Here is a 25517-nt window from a genome sequence, read left to right as displayed (position 1 = left end):
CATTCACATGGAAATGAAAGCATCTATGCATCAAGCATAGCCAATTGACAGTCTAAATTCCTACACACTTTACGATGCCTGTGTGGGCGCGTTTTCGTGCGCATTTTTTGTTTCTTTAAGTACCAACACTACTGATGTTTCTTTTATTTTGAACGTAATCTGTGTTTTTGAATTTAAAATGCTGGACATTATAAGGTACAGATACAAGGCTGTAAATGAATGCGAAACGCAATGTCGTAATGCATCGATGCATTAGGTGCCTGGAACACAGCTAGCAAGAAAGTGGGTATGCCCACTTTCTTGCTAGCTGTGTTTCAGGTATCGACGGTTACGCTAAATTAAGGACAACAGGTAACAAGAGCGGCAACAGGCATAGAATTTGGGGCTTTCAGTATACTCTGAGCTCCAGTAAGTGAACCCTCGACAACGCCAACCCATTGAGGACAAACAGGGGACAGGTGAATGAGTCGTTTCTGGTGTCTTTCCTCTGCAGTCGCTCTTGCGCCACAAACTACGCTGAAAATACCGACGCTTACCTTTCATCCGCTTGATCGACGTAATCCTTTGCGGGAGATGGCACACTGCTTGAAAGCATCCTGTAGCGTGTTTCTTCACGATCAATCTCACCATCCTCTTCGGAATCATTTGAACTTCGACTCATCGCGGCGGCTAAAACGGACTGTCAGCAAAGCTTGAAGATTCCTTCAAGAGCAAAGCATTGGCTTCTTATGGCGAAAGCAAGTGATGTCTCTCAACAGAAAGAAAAACATGTAGAATTAATCCTGACCGAGACAAAAACAACTCCACTACGATTTTCTGATCACGGCGCAGACGCCATTGCGTGGTAAAGGAATATCATCGTGGCCAGCATGGCTAGCTAGCTTTCGCCGTTTGTGTCGCATGCTTTGCATTAAAAAGCGATTGAGCAGATGTTTGCTTACTTTATCAATAAGTAAAAAATTAAAAAAAAAACAATAATTTTGATGCCCAAATTTTTTAGTCGCGTAAGAAGGTAATTTCTTTCAATTTTAAATGACAAATATAGCTTTTTACGTCAATATAATGTACAATAAGTTTAAAATATTGAAAGAAGATTGCACATTATTTCTGAGCAAGCTAGTTGGAAGAAATCCGTCAAATAATGCACAGAGGATAACAGAAAACGAGAACAGGCCGTGAATATTCTTGGATAATCTGTCCGCTTGTTGACTTCCGTAGTTTATGAGGCCGACTTGGCCCCTGGACCGATCCAAGTGTTGCGGTGTTACCACTTCCGTTTGCTTTCAGAGGGCGTTGGCAAATTATTTTCTGCTCGCTAAGTTCACGATGACGGTAAGTTTGTTCGCCACCCGTGTAATTCGCGCTCGAGAAATTGTTCGGCCTGCCAGTGACACATGAAATTGCTTTGCTTGTCCCCTCGTTGCTAATGTAAACCAATAAAACTAGGAGGAGATGGCAGGATTAAGCCTAAGTCAGCACCGCCGGCACACTTTTAACTGGTGTTTAGTAGAGCAACAAGCACTGTCGTCTAATTTTCACCTCTCCACCGATATTAGTGCTTTATAAAGGAGATGTTTAATGCTGTGAAGAACTGGCAGTAGGCCTGGACGTTGAGCTTGGGCTGGTTCACGCAGTGTTTTTTTTTATCTTGACTCTCGTCTCTGAGCGATATCGAATGCAGGATATTTCGGTGATCGTCGCAGTTGACGACACCACAAGCGCTCGGTACTGTGCACGAAATGGTACACATTTGAAGAAAGCACACACTTGTTATCGGGTGTGCAGCTGGACTATGGAAGCGCTTTGGAAGCAACACCTAGCGCGTAGTATGCATACTTAGCACGATCTCATTTGCAATGTAAACATGGCATTCGTTTTGTATTTGTGTATACTACGTCTAGCTCCGCTGCTTCCGTTGCGCTATTTCGAGCCATCCGTGTCGCGAATGTTGCAGCTGTAGTGCTCGTGCTCTCACTTTTTTGAGCACCATTTGTTTTGTGCTTCTCGTTGCAGACAGATCAACAGCTCGATTCCGCCCTCGACCTCATGAGGAGGTTGCCGCCTCAGAAGATAGAGAAGAACCTGAGTGATTTAATAGACTTGGTGAGTATCTTTTACATTGGCAGGAGTGTTCATGTTCACTGTCGGTGGTATTACAAAGACGTCATGCGCGAGAAAGGCATGTTCCTGCTATGCTGATGGCCGCTGTGATCCAAATTCTGTTTTCCCTCTGCTTTAGGAAGCTGAGTAAGTTACCATTTAACCCAGAGGAAAGCATGTTAACATGCTTCTTACAATTCCATGTTAGACAAAACGGACGGCTTATTGGCAGAGCAGTCATGACCACTATTATCATAATTCCTTATAGTCTTAAGCTGGAAATTTGCTCCAAAGTGTTTTGCTCTCTTTCTTTAATTTAGCGCTGCATAGTTGTTTAAGTGGCAGTTACAGGTTTCTACTAGCTTGAATGATACACTTATACAGGAGCTTGAATATTGCTGTTGTATTTGTTTATTTTTTCAGGGTATTCCGGGGATAAGATCAGAAAATGTTTTAATGGTGCCAGTTTCTAGTGAGAACTGCGAGCACCCCTGGTAGGAATTTGATATTTTCCTTTTTTATCTGCAGATAATTGGATACATTCGGTAATACTGACAACCCTGGTGGCTGTGCACTTCTCTCTCCCTCTTTCTGTACCAGCATCTAATAATTTATTTAGTGCAAAGCTTATCCTTTATCTTTGCCAATTCATTTTATCTTCTGTATTAACTCTTTGAATGTTTGCCATATGGGTACTGTGGCCGCATTCCGTCCTGCGACATTTTTGCCGTTCAGGTACTGCGCCGAGTGCTAGCGTGTCAAACAATTTGACATTAGAAGGGTGGAAGGAGGAGGGAAGGGATTTTTTTTTTTAATATTCAGCATTCAAAGGGTGAAAGGTGCAATCAATCCCACTAGAAACTCATTCTAGATTGCTAGATTAACTTGCAAGCATCATACATGTAGATTTCAATCAAGACGAGGCTTTGTTAAAAGGCAAATCCAGAGGTTCTTCTAACATTTTGAGTTAATGATTGCATCCCTTGGAGTCTCGTGTCTCCAGCACAAAGAACCATTTTTAAAAATTTCTAGTAGAGCAATTTTTAGATGTCAAAAGTGTCAAGCTAAAACTTCGTTTGTGGCCTGATACGACGTTCAGATTTAGGCAGCAATATCAGACACTATTGGAAAAACTCGTACATTTGTTGAAAAGCTAAAGCAGCAATTGTAAATGATGAATCCTTTGATCATATATTTAAGATAACCTAAAACAAGCTTCAAAATTGATTCTTGTGAAAGGTGGGCAATAATCCAATACTGTGGATGTTGCAGACACAGTGTTTCCTACAGAAATCGTCTGAACTGGGCCAGTGGAAGTGGAAAATTTTAAAATTGACTTGTGCAGTAATAAACTCTCTTGCAGACGAGGCATTTTAGAGATGTTCTGAATGGGGTGAGACGCCCATTGTAAAAGTTTCAGTGGAATTCGTGAACATCAAGCAGGGTCCGGAGTTGCCCTTTAAGAGTTAATAATTAAACACTGATATCAAGCAATCGCAGCATTTCACCATGCACTTGCCATACACTTCATGAATGTTTGGGATGAGTTTTCATGAGTAAATTGATTGGCTGGCTCTCATAATTACTAAATGTTTGTTAATAAAGTAACTATACTAAGAGTCCTTCTGTATTAGGGCATACTGCTTGGAAGCTGTTATTTCATATATTCTGAAAAAGAATGCAGAGGAAGAAAAAATAAAATGCCCCAATCATGTCGCTATGAGCAGCTGGCTCAAGTCAGGGCCTACATCTGTAATTTGCTGTTCTTGACTCACAGTACCAGTCACTGCAGTGTGGCAAACACATTTGTTGATACAAATTGGTTCACGAGAACAGAAAACTGGCCGAGTTGGAACCATCGTAAAGCAGCGCGAAACACCACAGACAAGACACTTCTTTGTCTTGTGTTTCGTGCTGCTTTACAATGACAAATTGTTAATTAAGAGGTAATCATGAGTGGCTAAACTATTCAGTGGAACCCAAAGTATGAAGCGCTTGGGATTTGTCTGTAGACCCTTTACTGGTGCATCATCTGCTTTAAAAAATATTTGTGTGGACGCATCTTTTTCTGCTCATATTTTCTTAGTGCTTTGCTGTAGTCTTTATTAGTGTACTTTTCGTATGTTTGCATTGGTTTTAGTTTAACCATTTTTTTTTTAGGTGCCTGGACTTTGCGAAGAGCTTCTGTCATCAGTCGACCAACCTTTGAAGATAGCCACTGATAAGAAGTGTGGCAAGGACTATCTGCTTTGCGACTACAACAGAGATGGCGATTCTTACAGGTAATTGTTCTGTTTGCTAAGACGTGACATATTCTAGCCTTTGTCAAATAAGCACAGAGGTGCCATGATTTCATGCTGCTGCAAGATTTGCTGAATGAATCGGGTAGTGAGTTCTCAAAATTATTCGAAACAAACCAAATAACATCACCAGTTGTTTCATTTATTTCTTGGATAATGAATGTAAGTTCTAACTAGCCATGGCCCAGCTCATGAAACAGTTGTTGAGGAAGGACTGTTTTAAAAACTGGGCCGACTCCGACTCCGCATAGCATGCTGTCGCGATTTCTCTGCGCGTTTAACGTTGTGACGTGGTCGATTTGTGTGGCGTGGTTAATGCTCAGACATACAGCACCGAGACACATCAACATGGCAGGGCAGAACCAGGCTTAGCATGCTTGATATCAGAGTTCGTGGCTCACAACTCTTGTCTCTGTCTTCAACTGAGAAGTGATATTTTACAGTTATCGTCACTAGCAAAAGCCTTTTCCTATGCCCATGACTTGGCAGTCAGGGTTGTATGTGGCAGCTTTGTGTAGCATAATTGTAAGGAAGTCCACTCCTCTTTTTCGACAGCCGCAGCGTTAATTCAGTGAGGTGCAGCATTTGCTATTTTGCATCAGTATTAGTTTTGCATGAAGATTTTCACAAGTGACAAATAATTGTGCCAATATTTGGTGCCTATTCGATTTGGTCTGTAGCTGCACTATTCCTAGTTGCATTGGTACCGAAGCTGGACTGTTTGTATTCAGTTCGATTTCAAAAGTAATTTTTTGTGTGTTTGTTAACTGTGACTGTCAGCATTTGTCGTGGCGGCCTCTTTCTTCAGGAAACTCTGGGTGTTTATGGAGGGGATTTTTTTGGTGCAGTTTGATCCCAGTAATATGGCCTGTTTTATTTTGTTGCTTGAAGGTACTGCAAAGTGGCTGTGATAATGAGATTGCAGATAACGCAGAAAAGTAGCATGCTGTGTCTTTATCATTCCACATCCAGATTCAACTGAACAGGCTCAGCTGAAATGCTGTCTGAATTTTTTTATTTTATCGGATGGCTCCCCGTTAGTAAATGTTTACTATTTGGATTTTAGGTCCCCTTGGAGTAACAATTATGAACCCCCGCTGGAGGACGGTGCCCTTCCCTCTGAGCGGCTGCGCAAGCTGGAAGTGGATGCCAACCAGGCGTTTGACCAGTACCGGGAGATGTACTTTGAGGGCGGGGTCTCCTCCGTCTACCTTTGGGACCTGGACCATGGCTTTGCTGGTGTGGTGCTCATCAAGAAGGGTGGTGACGGCTCCAAAAAGATCATGGGCAGTTGGGACTCCATCCACGTTGTCGAAGTGCAGGTTAGCCCATGAACCATTCCCTTCCTGCAGCTTAATTGGATACTTGTACATCACCTGAATCTATGTGTATCAAACCACGATGTAGCAAAAATGGATATTATTAATTATTGGCTATGTCGAACTCTTTGTAAATATTTTAAACAAATGCGTCATTTCTATGTTATGTATCGAATGCGGTTGGCCACTAAACGGACATATTGAGCTCCCAGTTCCAAACGGTGTTTGCTCGGATTGCAGGTGGTAGGCTTTGCCGCAGTACACAAGGAGCATTTGTGCTTTATATAGTGTTCATATCTTGCATTCGCCAACAACGCAGCGGTAGGTAAAGCAGCATGGATGGTTGTCAGTCTAGTGGTCAGCATCCATTTGAAGCCTTGGAGCCATCAAGAGTTGGTGTCAGCTGTCATGGAGGTAGTGAAAACTGTGATAGCTTTCACTCTGAAATACTGTTTTCCACACCACTTGGCTGCAATGTAGAAAATCTACCCTATCTAGTTCTTGGCCTGCCATTTAAGGACGTCATTGTGGGCCAGCAGTGGTCTGTGCGGAAGCCAAATTATTTGGGGCTTGGTTTCTTGCGGTCTCTGGAATCGGTGTGAGAGTCTTTGTAAAATGTCTCTAAAACTTGGGTAAAGGTCTTCTCATTTCTCTAGCAAGGATTGCCAGTGTTTTTGTTCTGTCGGTCACAGAGAAAAAAAAAGGATATTCAATTTTCTCATCAGCAATAAATGAGTATTTTCCTTTCAAACATCAACTAAGCAAGGGAAACTATAAAGTTGGTTGTCACCAACAAAAAAATGGAGTGATCGTCGCTGTCTCTAAGGGGTTTTCCATCACGAGTGAGTGCTGGGCCGTTCTTTGCGTTGTTGGCGTAAGTGTGTGCGCTTACAGTGCCATTCCTTTCAGGAAAAGTCGAGTGGCCGGAATGCACACTACAAGCTGACCTCTACTGCCATGCTGTGGCTGCAGACAAAAAAGCCCGGTTCGGGAACGATGAACCTTGGGGGAAGCCTCACGAGACAGGTGAGATTCTGAGAGCTGTTGAGGTTTGTTGGTTGGCCCCTCTTTGTGCTGTGGCTCTTAGCCAGCTGCCAACCACTTTCAGTTAAAAAGTGGTAATTTCAAAAAGTTTTAAAAATCAAGCCAGCTTAATTTATTTGTTTATTCTTGGTCTCTGCGGTTTTGAGCCCTGCTGATATGTTCTCTGTTTATATGCCCAGGATTGTGAGCAATAAAAATGTGTTTTCGTTTCATACTTTCATGGGTGGCATGGTTTTCCAGTAAGAAAGTTTATTACTTTGTCAAACTCCCAGCACATGGTAAATTTGCAAACATAGTGAGTGATGCCTAGAGGCCTGAACAGACCAGGCATGGGCGCATGCAACAGGAGTGCTGCAGCAGTCAGCTTGTAGTAAGGTTAAAAAGTTGGGCAAGTTGAATCTTGTTCATATTGAAGGTAGCGCAAAAAACGAGGACCAAGGAGTACGACACAACACGAGCACTTTTTCGCATTTAAACCTTTTACTGAAAAACTTGGAATGAATACCCACCTCACAAAACTAAAACAGAAGAAAAAAATGTGATACAGTGAAAGCTCGTTAATTCACAACTCGTTAATTCGAAATTTTGGATAATTCGAAATAGTCATCGTGGTCCGGTCCGCAGTGCATAGAAGTCTATGCGCGTAACAGCTCGTTAATTCACTCAAAAATTGGCGCCGCCACCCATAATTCGAACTGCGCGCCGCGAAGCGGCGCTGTTAAAAACCATCGTTGGAAGCTTTCACGGCAGAACGATAGATGGCACAACCATCGGGGCGCCGCTAGGGTGCTGGAACAAGTACTAAACAGTCTTTCCTGCCGCGACTCCTTCGAGGAACGACGTTTTAGTGTTATCGACCACGGTTTCGTGTTGCATTTCGTGAGCCCTCGTTTTGCACGCCGCTTGTTGTGAGCTTGTGTCTGCGAGATGTGTTCGCGTGGGAAATACTGTGCCATGACGGTGAAGGAGAAAGTGGCTATTTTACGCGAGGTGGATGAACGGAAGGCCAGCAAAGTGGAAATCGCGAAAAAGCACGGGATTCCACCAAGCACGTTGTCGACGTACGTCCGAAATAGGAAGGCCATCGAGGATGCCTATGAAGCCGAAGATTTCGCCAGCAACAGAAAAAGGCTTCGGTTAGCCAAGTATCCGGAAATTGAGACCGCTGTGATCACGTGGGTGAAAGAAATGAGAAGCGCTGACATTCCACTGAGCGGCCCAATTATCATGGCGAAGGCGGCCGATTTCGCCCTGCGCTTGAATGTGGAAGATTTTGTCGCCTCCGAAGGATGGTTTCACCGCTTTAGAGACAGACATAATCTTGTCTTCCGGGTGTTGTCTGGAGAAGCCAAAGAAGTGGATGCAGAAACTTGTGCCACGTGGCGAAGCGGTGCTCTGCAGCAGTACTTAGAAAGCTACTCGGCACATGATATATTGAATGCTGATGAGACGGCTTTGTTTTATAAGCTCCAGCCCGACAGAACAGTAACATTTAAAGGGGACAGCTGCGCTGGCGGCAAGCGAAGCAAAGAGCGGATTACTGTTCTGGTCGCCGCTAATATGACCGGGACGGAGAAGGTCCCTCTTTTTGTTGTCGGCAAGGCACATAAGCCTAGATGTTTCAAGAACATTAGGACGCTGCCGACTGAATACTCCCCCAACAGCAAGGCGTGGATGATGGGCGAATTGTTTAAAAAATGGCTCTTGAAATTCGATCGGAGGATGGAGCTAGGGAAGCGTCAAGTTCTCCTCATTGTGGATAACTGCTCGGCACACAAAGTCGACGCCGAGCTGAAAGCCACAAGGCTCGTCTTTTTGCCCGCCAACACGACTGCGGCCTTGCAGCCGATGGATCAGGGGGTGATCAGAAACATCAAATGTTTCTATAGGCGCCACATGATCGAGCGCATGACTTTGTGCACTGGAAACCAGAAGACCAGCACCATCACATTGCTCACAGCAATGCACATGTTGGTGCGTGCTGGGAGCAGGTCACGCCGTCCACAATTGCAAACTGCTTCCACCACTGTGGCTTTGCTGCCGGAAGTATGAAAGAAAGTGGCGACGATGGGAGTCCGGAGCCTCTGCCTGCGGCTGTGCGTGCTGTGCTGCAGGACGTCAGTTTTGATAATTACGTTGGAGTAGACATCGATGCAGCAGTGTGTGGTGCCCTAAGTGATGAGGACATTGTCGCTGAAATTGTTGGGGAGCAGTCTGTCCCAGAAGAGGCAGAAGACGAGGACGACGATGAGGAGCAAGAGCCCGTGCGTCCATCCGCGGCAGAAGTTATGGGAGCGCTGAATGTCGTGCGCCTTTTCTTCAGCTTTGAAGAGGGGGAAGAAGACTCCCTGCGTCGCATTCGCATGCTAGAAGACCGAGTGAGTACGGTAGCCCTCAGAGAGAAGAAGCAGAAGATGATAACAGACCTTTTTGCTAAATAAATGTTTTTCGTGCCCTCCGGGCATCAAACGCCTTCATTTTTGCTCACTTTCATTAGTTCGAATTTTGGTTAATTCGAACTGGCCTGGCGGCCCCGTGGAATTTGAATTAACGAGCTTTTACTGTAGCATCATGTAGGGCATGATACAGCTGGTGCTTATTAACTAAGATAAGGTGCAAAAGCAAGGAACCTCATAGGCACAGAAGCAAACAACAGTTATCAAAAAAGGGAAGGAAGCGACAGGAGAGATTAGTTCCATATGTGGTCTAGATATGCCAGTTCTTTTTGTGTTAGAGAAATCGACTGTGCGCTTATGCATGTACTCCCTTGTGTTGAAATGTAAAAAGCCTCCGTGATTTCGCGCTGAAGTCGTTCCTTATGCGTTGACAATATTTCTGCTTCCTCACAAAGGGGCTTACATTTTTCTTGCACACTGGCTTACAGTCTTGACATCCCTGGCAATGGTCAACCAAATGTGAGGACTTGGACCCTGATAGAGATTTTTCATGTTCCTTTAGCCGTACATTTACACAGTGTCTCGTTTGACCTATGTAGATGTTTTCGCAGGAAACTGGCAGCTCGTATACCACCCCCGTTTTGCAAGGGATGAGCCCTGAACTATGGCATGCCTTAGATCTTTTCTTATTTTTATTTTGTCCCTTCCGATTCTCTGCTATTCTGCTTACTAAGCCGCACACTTTCTTGAGTTTTGGCACCGAAAAGATTACCTGTACACCACAGCTCTTGGCCACGTTGCCGAGATTGTGTGAAAGTCTGTGCTTGTATGGCATCACCACCTTTTTCCTTTTTGCCTTATCACAAGGTGCCTTCTTTGGTGCGTTACCTTTTAACCAGCGGATAATTTTACCACATGCAAACCTGATTGCACTGTCCAGATAATCTTTATTCTATTTGTTCATGAAAGCTCTTGGCCATGTTGTGAAATTACCAGGACTGAACGCAGACAGGAAAGAATAATTCCATTTTTTACAACTTTCGAGTGGCCTGAGGCGCTATGTAGTAAAGGTTTGACTGATCTCGCAGGATAAATTTCGTCACTGCCATGTATGTGCTGGTGGCTCCCATGGTCTTTCCTGACTTCTCTTCGTGTGACGACCATCAGCCATGGCAGGCAGTGGAAGTCATTGTCCTTACGGGAAGAATGAGTACTTTATCAGTTACCGATCGTAACTAAAAGAAGAAACTAATAAGCACTGGCAGTGAGCTGAGATTGCCGGCATTGACACTGACGTGACTAAGGCAGACGAAATCAAAGCCTACCCAGTGTTATCGGTTGCAAGGGAGAAAGCAAGCTCATGGAGCCAGGCAAGCGAAACTCGAAGTTTTTTTTTTGAAGTGGTTCAAGCAGATGAGAGCATCTGGAGTGAACCGTAATGGCAGGAATTTCTTGGAGAGAAAGCAGTGGGAACCATAGGCATCCCGAGTGTCGATGACTTCACTGCCTTGAGCAATGTATTGGCCACTTTTGGGCAAGGCATTGCATCACCTATCAGCAAATAAAGAGCCAAGCAGCGAGTATCATTTTTCATGATGTTGAGAAGTGGGTTCTATTGCCCGTGGCATTGTCGGCGCCTACTGCCCACATAATGTTTACAACATTAGCAAACTTGGTTTGCCAGTGGCAAAATCTTGGCAAAATCTTGGCAAAATCTTAGATTGGCAAAATCTAAGTGGAGACTATGGGAGCAGTACCAGTGAGGACCCCATAATGCGCTGCTGTATGACGATCAAGTCGGGAGCAGCACAACGAAGCCAAGGGCAATCAGCATGACGTGCAGTCTATCTGAGGCGTTCCTTCATTATGTCAGCCCTTCAGCTCGAGTCCACAGGCTAGGCAGGCCTAAAGATTGTGCATTTCACCTGAAGGACATCCAATATTTTCAGTTTTTCTTTCAGCAAACAGGGCTCGCCATTTGACGACTCTAGACACTGGCATTAAGACCGTGAAGCACTTGCACGGAAAGTGCATAATAGGGTACTTTCTCACTGTCATCTCGCAAGTGCATTGCTGAATGCTATTCACTAACTACCCAAATGGCTCCGGGAAGAGTGTGACCTGTGGAACAGTGTTCAACTGCTTCAAGAACCGTGATTTTTTGGTATGTGCGAGGAAATGAGGTTTCCCAACCCAGGATGAGTCAAACTGCATTTTTGGTGGTGATGGTGATGCTATAGACTCAGAGTTCTGGATCACTAGTACCGTAACTCATTTGCCAAGTTCATTACTGGAGTTGGCAATGTGCAGATGTGAGCTCTCAAAGTTTGGTAGAAATCTCTTCCAAAGTGCAAGGCAACTGAGTACTGTCGTGACGCTGGGGCTATGGCGACCCGGCCTTCACTTGGTAGCGTGCAGAGACTCCGGGTTGAAGAAGGACTGAATCTTCGAAGTTGGTAAAATATGTACAAGCAGGTTTACTGGCACTTTGAGAAAACGTATTTACAAGAATATTTACATGAAGAAGAAGGGTACATCAGCAAAATGACAAGCGTTAAGAGTTCATAGCGAGAAGCGACTGGATGAGCCGTTTACCCAGGGCCCAGAGCGACATTTCGTGCTCTGCAGCGTCCTTAAAAACCCCCTATGTCCAGCCCCTCTCTGAAGATGCTGACCAACCAAATCCAGGGCACGCCCCTCAGGTATCGGCATCCAATCGAACACATCACTGCACTGATGGTCTGAAGCACTGACTGGTCCGGCATTCATTCGTTGGGCGTGATCACTTGTTGGCGGGAAAAGCTTGGGAACGGCGAGGAGAGGAGGTACATTTCTATTCTTCAGCAAAGAAACCACAGGCTGGTTCTGGGGGTTTTACTTCTCAGAAACCCGAGTGCACGTGGCGCCGCATAGGGCTCCCAACATGGTCCCTTTTCGACAATTGCAAATCTTTCCTGCATTCCCGGGAAATCACTTAATGGCCGTATGAGTCATGCTCCTTTCTTGTCCTGCACGTCAGCGGACATGTCACTCTGTCGTCTCCTTTGGATAGGAGGCATTCATCACTGGAGGATAGCACTTCTCGACTGGAAGGGTGAACAAAAGAAAGCACTTCCTGCTATTTCCCGCAGGGGGACGTTTCTTTGTGTTTTTCCAGACGTTCTCTTGACAGGGCCAATTTGGCATTTGCAGGTTGTCCACAAAGCAAAACATGCTTACAAAACAGGATTCCTGGAAACAGGCTCACTTAGAGCCAATGGACCATCACCACATATTCACAAAACTTTTCCATGCCCTCAGGCGAACAATAGAGCGCGCAAATGCGGATGCTTGGTCGTAACAGCCTCCTCCCCCGCCAGAAGAGACTCGGAGGGCAGCAGCCGCAGCTGCTGCATGAAGAGACGACTTAATGGCCTGCACGTGAACGCTTGAAGCTCGCTGTTGCTTGTCGCGTTGTCTTGATTGTTGTAGGCCAAATTGCTTGAGCTATCTGAAACTCAACCACATGTCGAAGCAAGCACTCGGCTCCCGTCTGAAGAGACCAGGTCAAAAGAAAACTGCCATTGTTGTTCGAGAAAAGCCCACTCTCAAGACGTTCAGGACCCACGTATGCCTCGAAAACCAAACGTGCTGCTTTACATAGTCATCTATATTCAAGCGCACGAAAAAAAAAAAAACCTGATTATCAATTTGGATACATGGTGAGGAACATCTCGGACCGCTTAGAAAGAGCGGCTAAGCGCGTCCGCATTCCCATTTAACTTCCCCTTTTTGTATCTTATTTCAAAATTGTACTGCTGTAAAATCAAGCTCCACCTAAGAAGGCGACTGTTCTTCGATGTCGCAGTTTGCAGCCAAGCCAGGGGACAATGGTCCGTCTCTACGGTGAATTTGGCCCCTCCAAGATAGCACTGCAATTTTTGAATGGCCCATACAATGCAAGCGCATTCCTTCTCTGACGCGCAATAAGCCCTCTCTCTAGAACTCAGTTTTCTGCTCAAGTAGAGCACGGGGTGCTCATTACCGTCGTCATCTCTCTGGCAGAGAACAGCACCTAACCCTCGATCACTGGCATCACACTGGACCGTGAATTCTCGGCCATAGTCTGGAGCTCGCAATACCGGACGGCTAATCAGCACAGCCTTCAGGTTTACGAAGGAGGCTTCCTTTTGTTCGTCCCAGACTACATTTGTCGGTTCTGTCTTGCGGAGAGCGTCGGTCAGAGGGCTAGCCAAAGCTGAATAGTTAGGGATGTAGTGATTGTAGTACCCAGTCAGACCCAGGAATGCTCGAATTTCCGTCTTCGTGCTCGGCCGCGGGTAGTCTGCTACCGCAGAAATCTTAATCTCGCTGGGTTTCCTGAAACCTTGACCTACATTGTGACCCAAGTAGTCCACGGTCGCCCTTGCCAGGCAACATTTCTCGGCCTTTACGGTTAGTCCAGCTTGACGCAAAAGGCTCAGTACAGCTCTTAGATGTACCATATGGTCCGCCCATGAGTCGGAAAAAACCGCAATGTCGTCTAAATAAGGCACCGCGAATGTTTCACACCCCTTTAAAACCCTATCCATGAGTCGGGAAAAACAAAATGGAGCATTTTTGAGCCCGAAACTCATCATTGTTGGCTGGTAGCTGCCCGTCGGAGTGACGAAAGCCGCGTATCTGCTGGCGCGTTCAGTGAGCGGTACTTGCCAGTATCCTCGAGTAAGGTCCAGCGTAGTCACATATGCCGCTCTACTGACCTGTTCTACTCTCTCCTCAATATTCGGAATAGGATACACTTGATCCCTGGTGAGAGAATTTAGCTTTCGGTAGTCTACCACAGGCCTAGGGTCTTTACCTGGAGCTTCTACTAAGATCATAGGCGAAGCATAATCGCTTTCCGAGGGTTTTATTACTCCCAATTCCAGCATGCGAGTTACTTCCCTATCCAGAATTTCTCTTTGCCTTGGAGAAAATCGGTAGCACCTTGATCGCACTGGCACGTCTGAAGTCAGCTCAATATCGTGCTCAGTCAAATCAGTTCTGCCTGGCCTGTCCACGAAGCAGGCCTCAAACTCTGTTATTATCTCGCCCAGATCGGACAGCTGGGATTTCTTTAGTTCTCCTCTCTGCTCCGTCTTTTTGAGAAGCTCCTGAGCGTTGCTTCCTTTTCCGCTGAGGCAAATCAAGTTGTCCCCCATCTCCTCGGGAAGGTTTAACGTTAGATTTACCACGGCTTCCCTCTGCACATAAGGCTTCATAAGATTGCAATGATAAATGCGCACTTCTTTACGCCTACCGGGAATTTTCACTGCGTAGTTAGTGTTAGAAAGCTTTGCAACGACTTCAGCCGGTCCTTCCCACTGTACTTCGAGCTTATTCTGCCTTGAACTTCTCAGCAACATCACCTGGTCCCCGATACAAAACGTCCTTTGACGGGCTGACTTATCATAGTACACCTTGGAACGAGCCTGGGCTGACTTCATGCTGGCCTCAACGAGTTCCTTAGTGTTATGTAAGCGATTCAAGAGGTTCAGAATGAATTCTACTACTGTTGGGTCTTCTCCGCGCCCCTCCCAGGCTTCGCGCACCATTCGCAAAGGTGAGCGCAGTGACCTTCCGTACACCAACTCGGCTGGGCTAAATCCAGTGGATTCGTGCGGCACTGACCGCAAAGCGAAAAGCGCTGCAGGCAGGCAGGTATCCCATTCGCGCTTGTTTTCATAGCACAGTCCCCTCAGGACTCGTTTGAGAACAGAGTGCCATCTTTCTACGCTGTTGCTCTGCGGATGATGGATCGAGCTATGCACTACCTTAATGCCGCATCGCTCGAGAAATGAGGTGGTGAGGACACTCGTGAAAACGCTACCCTGATCACTTTGTACCTCGGAAGGGAATCCAACTCGTGCAAACACTGACAGCAGCGAATCCACTACACTCTCGGACGTCACCTCGCGCAGCGGAACAGCCTCTGGAAACTTTGTGGCTGGGCATAACATAGTGAGGATATAACGGTACCCTGACTCGGTCACAGGAAGTGGCCCAACTATATCTATTACTAACCGGTGAAACGGCTCGGTAATGATTGGTACTAACACCATCGGAGCTTTCCACTTATCTTGTGCCTTTCCAACCCCCTGGCACGTGTCGCATGACCGTACAAAATTTTCCGTGTCCTTAAAACATCCAGGCCAATAGTATTCTTGCAACAGCCTCTGCTTTGTTTTCTTTATTCCAAGGTGACATGACCACGAGCTGCCATGGGAAAGTCGCAGTAAGTCTCCGCGGTACTTTTGGGGAACGACTAATTGGTCCCGCTCTACTCCGCGCTTATCCTTGAATAAGCGATACAGCACTCCCTTTCTCATCTCGAAAGAAATATTGTTTGCTGTCTTAGTGGCGCGGTGGCGCTCCCTTATCTCCTGTATATTGGGATCATTGGCTTGCTCTATAGCTAAGTCCTCTCGGGTTCCACTTAAAAGTCTCGTGAGATTACTAGACACTGGCGGCAAGAGGTTACTCTCAAGAACGTCCTCATTCCGCGTCTCATCAAGCTCACTTTCAAGTTGACTTATCTGAGATGCCTCGCTCTCAAAGTTTTCTGACCTGCTATCTTCCGCATTTACCATTGTTTTAACTGCCGTTTCCTCCGCTGTGGATTTTTCTGGAATGAGCAGTGTAGCTAGTTCTCGCGCCTTTGAACGTGTTAAGGCTTGCACAACTCTGTCTCCGAAAAGGATGCCCCTCTTTCGCAGCAGCATGTCCGATTTGTTGGAGAACAAATACGGATAGCACTTAGGAAGCTTTCCTGAAACGGCAGCCTCGGTTGTTAATTCGCCGAAAGGGCCCTCGATGACCACTTTCGCGATCGGCAAGCACACACTCTGTTCCTCAACTACCTGTCGGATCCATGCACACTGTCCTGTATAGTCGGAAGGCGATACATACGCCGGATGGACAACATCCATCGTTGCGGCCGAATCGCGCAGTACCTTGCAAGGCTTCCCGTTGACTACTAGGTCATGCAGGTAGGGTTCTAAAAGCTGCATATTTTCATCGCAGTCCCTGACATACGAGAAAGCAATCTTTTCTTTCCGGCAGTTGACGGCAATGTGACCCTGCTCATTACACCTAAAGCATGTGAGCGGCTTCCTAGCCTCAAGCTTATTCTTTGTGTTCTGCACGTTGGTCACTTCCCCACTTTTCTCACTGCCGTCCTTTCTAGGGAATTTGCCTGAAGAAACCTTCATTTCTTCGTTTCCAACTCTAGCAAAGTGCCTTTCCTGACGGTTTTTCATACTGAACTTGGGATTGCGGGGCCTATCCACTGCTGGGTTGCTGAATTGTCGGCGCGAAGCATACTCCTCAATAAGTTCGGCAGCTTCAGTTGCCGACTTAATTTCGCCTCGGTCCTGTAACCAATTTCTTTCTTTTTCTGGGAGGCAGTTATAAAACTGCTCCAAAAGAATTTGCTCGACTACAGCGTCCCTATCACTGTAGGAATCTGTGCTCTTTAGCCACTCGCCCAAATTAACTCTTAAATTGTACAGGAATTCAGGGTAACTCTCGTCCCTGGACTTAGTAGCTTTCCGAAAACGTTGTCTGAACGCCTCGGCGCTAAGCCTATACTTTCTCAGAAGGCAAGCTTTGACCTTCTCGTAGTTGTCCGCGTCCTCCTTGCTTAGCCGCGCGACAACCTCCGCTGCCTCGCAGGGCAGAACCGTCAATAATCTCTGAGACCAAGTGTCTCGCTGGAAGGACAGTTTTTCGCAGGTTCGCTCAAAGTTAGCCAGATACAGACCGATATCCCCTGATATCACATATGGCTGCATGTACTTTGACATCTTGAAATCTGCCTCCTTGTTGAGAAGAGGTACCGCTAGCTGGGGACAATTGCCCGACCTCTTGCTCAACTCTAGTTCTAATTTCCGGAGCTCAATTTCTTGGTCCAGCTTTTTTGCTTCTCTTTCACGCTTCTTTTCCTCTTTTTCCCACTCACGTTCGCGCTCCCTTTCCTCTTTTTCCCTCTCAAGTTCACGCTCACGCCTCTTTTCCTCTTTTTCCCGCTCTTTCTGCTCTTTTTCCCGCTCCTTCTGCTGTCTGAGCTGTTCCTTTTTTTGACCGATGAGGTTCCATGCTTCACTGAGCTCCTCATCATCGGCTCCCAAATCTGTGATTGCCTTTATAATCAAAGGTTTTCGTGCCAAACCACTTGTATCAATTCCCAATTCCTCACACAATTGCAACAGTTCCGGTTTCTGCAGCTTTTGTAGGTCCATGATCGCTCCGAGTGTCGGCTACTTCCAAAACAACAGTGCAAACTACCAAACCTAAAGGCGTTTCCACACTCTCTTTACCAGTTCTAAAATCTAACCCTGTTCTAGAACCTGGTCCACATCAGAAGAAAAGCCAAGCACTCACCCACACATGCGATCGATGTTCCGAGCTGCCCTCTTGTTGGCCGATTGTTGCTCCTGCTTGTTGCTTGAGATGCCACCTCCGATCACAAGGTGTTGTGGCTTGTAGCTTCAGATCCACCTCCAATCACCAGATGTTGTGGCTTGTAGATTCAGATCCCACCGCTGGTCACCAGTTGTCGTGACGCTGGGGCTATGGCGACCCGGCCTTCACTTGGTAGCGTGCAGAGACTCCGGGTTGAAGAAGGACTGAATCTTCGAAGTTGGTAAAATATGTACAAGCAGGTTTACTGGCACTTTGAGAAAACGTATTTACAAGAATATTTACATGAAGAAGAAGGGTACATCAGCAAAATGACAAGCGTTAAGAGTTCATAGCGAGAAGCGACTGGATGAGCCGTTTACCCAGGGCCCAGAGCGACATTTCGTGCTCTGCAGCGTCCTTAAAAACCCCCTATGTCCAGCCCCTCTCTGAAGATGCTGACCAACCAAATCCAGGGCACGCCCCTCAGGTATCGGCATCCAATCGAACACATCACTGCACTGATGGTCTGAAGCACTGACTGGTCCGGCATTCATTCGTTGGGCGTGATCACTTGTTGGCGGGAAAAGCTTGGGAACGGCGAGGAGAGGAGGTACATTTCTATTCTTCAGCAAAGAAACCACAGGCTGGTTCTGGGGGTTTTACTTCTCAGAAACCCGAGTGCACGTGGCGCCGCATAGGGCTCCCAACATGGTCCCTTTTCGACAATTGCAAATCTTTCCTGCATTCCCGGGAAATCACTTAATGGCCGTATGAGTCATGCTCCTTTCTTGTCCTGCACGTCAGCGGACATGTCACTCTGTCGTCTCCTTTGGATAGGAGGCATTCATCACTGGAGGATAGCACTTCTCGACTGGAAGGGTGAACAAAAGAAAGCACTTCCTGCTATTTCCCGCAGGGGGACGTTTCTTTGTGTTTTTCCAGACGTTCTCTTGACAGGGCCAATTTGGCATTTGCAGGTTGTCCACAAAGCAAAACATGCTTACAAAACAGGATTCCTGGAAACAGGCTCACTTAGAGCCAATGGACCATCACCACATATTCACAAAACTTTTCCATGCCCTCAGGCGAACAATAGAGCGCGCAAATGCGGATGCTTGGTCGTAACAGTACTGTGTGGTGATGACACTGAGAAAACCTGCCTGCTTGGGCCTTCACTGAACTGGATTCAGTGCGGAGCTGCTTCCATGCTCTGCACTGCAACATGGATGCAGATAGAAGAGTGTAAGCTGTAGAAGAGCGCCTGTACCTTTCAGAAGGTCAGAATTTTGTGACAACAAATGCTCACTGTAGGTCACAGTGCCATATCAAGTGCAAATTTGCTGCTCCCCTTTCCCATGTTCTCATCCTTGTGAGGACCTCTACGGGTTGTGTGAATAAATGAGTAAAAAAGTGTGGCCTCGGTACTCATAGTCCCTCACTTGCCCTTTGACTATAAAGTACCCTACCTAGGTGATGTTACAAGGTGCAGAAGAGTTGTCTGATAGAAGGAAAAAAAAAAAAAAAATCTTTGTTCTGATGCACTGTCTGTTCCAGCTTTTGCTCTCATTATTTTTACATTACAATGCACGAATATCCTTGTTACATGGGCAAATTTAGTGTTATTTGAATGAGTTGTACTTGTCTTCAATGTTGCTCATGCATATTTACGAGGCAAACTAGCTGCGTCTCACAGCGAGTTCATTTGGGTTCACTAAAGCAGTTCATCTGAACTTGCTCACCTCAACCGAAGTGCACATACTGCTGTTGGCATACTATACTATGTATTGTACCTGAAAGAGAAGGGCTGTGTCATAAAACTTGTTTTTATTTGGAGCTCTAAGGCAGTTACCAAGAGTAAGCGTACCAGATGAAGACAAGAAACTACTCTGCCACAGTAAAATCTAGATGGTACGAATGCAGCTGATAAAAAGTTTCTGGGTGATATGATTTCATAAAATTCCTCAGCAGTGTGCAGAATATCAGATGTTCCAAACAATATCCTGCGTCATCCATATCCTCCATATGATACGAATATCTGAATTATGACCACACCCACGAGCACGTAGTACTGTCAATATATCACTGATGGCGTGATCACTGAGCATATGATACACATTGCAAGCATCGAGTGTGGGCACGCAACTTGCACAATGTCGACATCGAGATGCCACTCACACTATACAGTACGGTCCACTGTTAAAGGGAACGTGAGACTGCGTGACTGCCATGCTTTACATCACACTCCTGAGAGGGCCGGCAACGAAAATGATTGCATAAGCTGCACGCATAGTAAGCGCGGCAGGCTACTCTTCGCGAGCACGCACATGGTGCCGCCCATTCTCGGCAGTTGTTGGCGGTAGTGATTTGCAAAGTGTTTAGGCCAAATGCTCGCACGTTCCCTTTAACAGTGGATTGTACTGTACATACTGCGGGTAATGAGCTCTAGCCACGTGGCCTTAAATAAATCCCGCCAGCTGTAAACAAATCTTTCTGAATGCATGCCCCATGCTTCATGCAGGCATTGTTTGTTTTTGGAAATACTTCTGTGAAGGAACAGGTACCAAATGTTCATCTTGCACATGAAGTTCAGTAACATACGTGTGCCTGTTTGGTCTTTTGTTTTCTATAGATGGAGCAAGACAGTGCTGTCAGCGAAGCAGTTCCTCATATTGCCAACATTGGCAAAATGGTCGAGGTATGTTCACTTCATGCTTATCCATCATTTGATTAAGGTTCTTGCGAAACTGTGCTCACATGTGGGAGCTCTTGGTACAGTCCATGTTGATTGGGTGTTGACCCTCACCGCCCGTCGCGGCGCTCAAGTACATTTGCCGACTGCAGTGGCAGCGCTGAAGAGCTGCAGATGATGTGAAGTGTCATAGTCTGCTTTTGGTGGCATTTGGAGCTGTGTTTTTGTGTTGCCGGAGTGTATCTTAATGCATTAATGTCACGCTGTTCCATAGCTTGGTGAGCCTGCAGAGCCAATTGCTGCTCTTCATGTTGTTTGGAATGCTGACAGACGGCACCATGAGCAGAAGGTTTGATCTGCTTGCACCATCGGGTGCACTGCAGCAGTGTAGACATCTAAATATTAGAAGCCTTTCTAGGCTTATTGTGAAAATCTCGTGTTTGCGAGATGTGTTCGCAGGAATTGTCTGTGAGATGTGTTAGCTAGATGTCGCAAATAGTTCTGACGACTTAATTTCGTTGTTCGGCTAGATATGGCTAGTCCTTATAAAAGGCCCCATAGGGCCACGTGTAATATCTCTGTCACACGGCTGACTCAGAACTACCTTGAACTTCCTTGGCCTAAAGGACCGCAAAGGAGACATGAGGAGTTTTGCTGCAAATTAGTTGTGTCACACGGCCTGCAACGAGCTTCTCACAGAAGCCACCAGGGCACCATTAGGCACTGCTTATTTTTTACAAACACGTAGCAAAATAACACTCAGAACAAATATATTTTTACACTTCTTTTTTCTTTGCAAAGTGCAATTATCTAGACATATCATTGTAGAATAAAACGCATTTGCTGAAAATGAGCTGTTCTAAACACAGCGATTTTGTCTGCTCTGCTGGACACCATGCGCGGCGTTAGTGACTCGGATCCCCACTGCCAACTCTCTTTTGTCATTCTGACCACAGTGGTTATGAGCGAGCTCATTTTTTGGTGCATTTTGGTCGCATAACGAGTGATAACCATATTGTGCTACTGTTCTGCCCGCCGTCTCCACATGCGAGCTGCGAGCGTGCGTGCAAGTGATCAAAACAAGTGACGTAAGTGCAGTCAGTATGGTGCAGTTTTAAGAATTAAACACAACTAGTAACTGAGCTGGAATATCAATTTCATGCGGTAAAAACTAATATACATAAGAGCAAAAATAAAATTTTAGAAGAAAAAGTTCAGTTAGCGACTCGGAAGCACTGCGCATTGAAAATGAGAGTACTTCCTTCACCCTTAAAGGGAGGTGACCTATCTTTCATTACGAATGCCCTTAAAGTTCCTTTCCTAAAAGACTGCCATCTGGCACTGCACGCATCTCCCTCTAGGTAAGGACGACCTTTGGTGAAAGGAGTTTAAAGGAGTAACCGTGCCCGCGTGACAGGGGCATAAATCAGTTAAGTCAGTCTCGCATGTTGAGGAGAGGAGTCCTGAGATGCCGATGTCGGCTAGGACGAAACCAAAGAAAGTGAAATTTAACCAGTGCACAAACACACAAAATAGAGGTAGAAGAGAAGGAGGAGGAAAGGCTTTCGCCATTAAGCTCTGGTGCGAAACTCAATGCAGTCCTGTAATTTCTTGCTTGCATCATGGTACAGTTGAACCCTTACATGGGTACAGTCAATCCCATTTGTAGTAATACTGCTTTGAACAATATATCGCATATAACAGTGGACAACCGCAGTGCTGTCAGCCTTACCATGTGTTCTATACCACATATAACAATATTGTTACAGTCAATTATAGGTTATAACAATTATATCTGGTAACTAGGCGCCAACCTTAACAAAAAAAAAAAAACAAGACTCGAACGTTCAGACTGCGCCAGCCAAACCACAACCCAAAACCTCAACAATGATAGTCGCTGTGGAACTTCATTTTTGCTACTTACAGTGAAACCTCGTTCATATGTTTTTCATGAGACTGGGAAGAAAAAAAATGTAACGGCCGGGAAAACACAACAGTGAGGAAAGTTCCGAAAATGAATGAAAACAGTGCAGCTCTGACTTGAACCTATTTATTGAGCTTAAAAAGGAAAAAAAAAAAAAAAGAGAATGGTGGACTGCTGTTCTTTTCACTCGCTGGAAAGCACCACGCGCTTCTTGATGGCCTGGAAGGCTGCATTGGTGTCACTGTCGCTTTGAAGTGCGACATACCTGCGGAGGAGGTTCAGAGCCACGACAGCTTCTCCAAAGCTCGGTGCTGTCAACTCCTCGGAATCGTGCAGCTCGTGCTCCTTGTCATCACAGTCAACGCTTTCACTCGTGATCGAATTCGGAACGATCTCGGCAATGCTCTGGCACTCTGACGTCACGACGGCAGCATCCTTGGCGAAGTAGTCGTCATATGTGGCTCCCATGGCACCCAGCCCATTCATAGCCTCAGCTAGCTCTTGACCACAAGATACTTCCGACTCTTCAGCCTCCGTGGCAGTTTCTATTTTCCTGTCTATGTGGAGGCCACACAGAGCGAAGCAGTGCTGTGCAGTTGACGCACTGATTGCAGTCCACACTGAAGCGACGTAGTGCATAACGTCAAGTACTGAAATAGCTGTTGGTAGCTGTCCGCAATCAATATGCGCGAGACAGCGCTTCACAATGCATTTCCTTTAGGCATGCTTTAGGTTCGTTATGATGCCAGCATGCAATGGCTGCAAATGGCTTGTAGTGTTTGGTGGGAAGAACACAAACTTCACGTTCTGAAGAAACGGCAGATCTCTCGGTTGGGCAACACAGTTGTCCACAAAAAGGAGAACATTTCTGCACTGGGAACCATGCATGACTGTTTCTTCTGCAGTGACATGGCAGCAAGCGAGTGTTCTTCAAGCACCGTGGGTTTTGATACATTTTCCAATTACCAATGACTTTCGCTTGTTTGAGCCATCCATGTTACAACAAAGGAGCACCGTCAGTCAGTCTTTGCTGCCTTTGCAGCTGCTTGCTGCAAAGGCCCGTTTCATCAGCGTTATATATGTCACGGTACCCCTCAATAGTAGCCGATAGTGTGGCCTTCCAACCGTCGACTGTTTCTAAGTTGACACTTGCTGCTTCTTCGCTTACCGTCGTATAAGCGATGCCGCGCCTCTTTTGAAAACGGTCAATCCAGCCGTTCGATGCCTCGAAGTCTGTGATGCCCAATTTGTTGGCTATGTCCATCGTCTTCTCACACAGAATACTCCCGTCGAAGTTGACACCGGCAGCGCGAGCTTGCTTAAGCCAGGTGAGAAGAACCTCGTCGAGGTTTGCATACTTGGCGCCATGAGCGTTTAGCTTTCGGGCCGAAAAGCGAGGCATTCCCTTCTATTTCGGCACGCTTCGAGATGATGCTGTTAAGCGTAGAGGGTGGCAGACCAAGGTCTTTTGCAATATCCACTCTTCCGCGCTGGCTGCCTGTTAACTGCATTGAGTATGGCTCGCTTTTCATCGAGGGGAAGCGCTTTCTGCTTGCGAGACGCCATTGATGCCATCGAAGCACGACAAAGACGTTACCGCTGGTTCAATAGTGGAGAAAAAACGAGTTCGAGGCTATGGTGGCATAACGAGTTGATAGTACGGCCATCTAGTGCCATCCTCTCCAACTCGCGTGCGGCTCCTTGTCGCCATTTCCGTAGCCAAGCCTTGCCAGGACTCGTCAAAAGCCAAAATGCCGGCTGGCGCGTGTTGCTCGGGCAAATTCGGGGAGCCAGGTTGCGACGTATCATGTGGGAACGTTTTCACTGCTACAACGTAACAGGGGTTCCCAATACATTGCATCCTGTGGGAGCTATGCCAGGACCGGATGAAAACTACATAACAGCCGGGAAAACGCAGCAGTGAGGAACGTAACAGCGGGGTTCTACTGTATTAGGCCATTTCCAGCAGATGGGTGCCCTGCAGAGATGTCAACAAGATAGCCATGAAGCAGCCAAAGCTAACTCATTACGGGTATTTGCCCGCAAATCAGTGAAAAGTGTAAGCTGTTTTCCCCTCATTAAACTTTATCAAGTTTGTCATGTTTTCTTTTCGTTTTTTGGTGGGACCTGGTTATAACATTTATCGCTTATAACAGTGATATTTTCATGCACTTCAATATTGTTATAAGTGGGTTTGACTGTATACTGAACTCTGAAGGAATCGCGAAATAGCAGTTTGATATATTGGGAATTTGAACTTTAAGAAAAGTTAGCACTTGTTAAGCACATGTGTAGCCTAGAAGCCAGGATAGATTGCATTCATTCTAGTAATGTGCTAGCATTGATGTGCTGTCTGCTGGGACGGAGGCAGCACACGATTTGCCAGGTATTGGTAGGAGCAACTGCTTTGCTTTGAAGTCACAGTCGACTGTTCTTTGGAATTGGCCATTTACCACCTCAAGGTGTCTAGTCCTGTTTCCAGTGCACTGCAAATAGAAGTGGTAAAGTTGATTTCCACAACGCCTTTGGTTAGCAAAGTGAAGCGAAACTCATCAGGCAAAAGCCAACTGCTGCACTTTAGTTTTTGAAGTTTGCTTTACTGCATGACAGTGGTGTGGCATGGAAAATGAGCGATACAACTGAACGCCAGCTGCAGACGTACGCCAGTGTCACACAGGTGCACAATCAAGTACCTGGTAAGGGGATAATCTGTGTGTTCAGTATAGCGAGTTGTTCAAAATATGTGGGTATCAAGAAAAGGCCACGATAAAGTAGCTTGTGTGCTTCCTGTAAATCACTGCAATCGGAAAAAGTATTTTATGTGTATTGTTAAAGAATCTCTGTACCCAGAATTTGCTTCAGAATACCAAGCTCTTGCGTTTTCACAGAAATAAACAATGCCATGAGCTGCAGTACGGACAATTTCTCACAGCACGATCATGTGCAAGTGTGCGCAATGTCTGGTTGAGATTAGATTGAGTAAAGTCCAACCTCTTCTGTGCCAAGAGTGCAACAGGAAAGAGGAGTGAACTTTCAGGCGTCTCAGAACAGAGAACCACTTTGAAAGTGCTGGAAACATCAACATTTAGAAACTGCATGACCTACAAGCTCTTCCAGTGCTTTACATGTACAGTTGAACCTCGCTATAGCGAAGTAGTATGGGGTGCGAAAATTTGTTCGGTATATCCGATATTTGTTATAAAGGTGCATGCCCAAATTCCCGTAAATAAGTTTGCTAATAAAGCGAAACAAAATGCGCACTAATGTAGACTACGCAAAAGTGCGAAAATGCACAATTTTCTCATTACAAGCTTGGCATAA

General features: G+C 46.0%; 2 protein-coding genes across 7 annotated transcripts in view; one reads left to right on the top strand and one right to left on the bottom strand.

The window, feature by feature from the left end:
* Nucleotides 1-865, bottom strand: part of Pitslre (cyclin dependent kinase 11B pitslre) — a 44840-nt gene extending 43975 nt beyond the window's left edge. For 4 of the 6 annotated variants that reach the window (XM_084598378.1, XM_084598380.1, XM_084598379.1 and 1 more), the window contains exon 1: nt 537-864. In XM_084598378.1, the coding sequence (XP_084454504.1) occupies nt 537-661 (125 nt within the window). In that variant the 5' untranslated portion in view covers nt 662-864. Of the gene's footprint in view, nt 1-536 lie in introns of all 6 variants that reach the window. The other 2 variants (XM_084598377.1, XM_084598381.1) reach the window with 2 other exon arrangements.
* A 309-nt stretch (nt 866-1174) lies between these two features.
* cpb (F-actin-capping protein subunit beta) overlaps nt 1175-25517 on the top strand; it is a 28089-nt gene continuing 3746 nt past the window's right edge. Inside the window, exons 1-6 of the mRNA XM_084598385.1 lie at nt 1175-1332; nt 2014-2103; nt 4261-4382; nt 5467-5722; nt 6629-6745; nt 20213-20278. Of these exons, the coding sequence (XP_084454511.1) occupies nt 1222-1332; nt 2014-2103; nt 4261-4382; nt 5467-5722; nt 6629-6745; nt 20213-20278 (762 nt within the window). The 5' untranslated portion in view covers nt 1175-1221. The remainder of the gene's footprint in view (nt 1333-2013; nt 2104-4260; nt 4383-5466; nt 5723-6628; nt 6746-20212; nt 20279-25517) is intronic.

Source organism: Amblyomma maculatum, chromosome 3 (genome assembly GCF_055883805.1).
Source record: "Amblyomma maculatum isolate TAMU_Amacu chromosome 3, ASM5588380v1, whole genome shotgun sequence".
Taxonomy (NCBI): Eukaryota; Metazoa; Arthropoda; class Arachnida; order Ixodida; family Ixodidae; genus Amblyomma; species Amblyomma maculatum.
The sequence above is the reverse complement of the archived record's forward strand: the minus strand, read 5'-3'. Positions and strand labels throughout refer to the sequence as shown.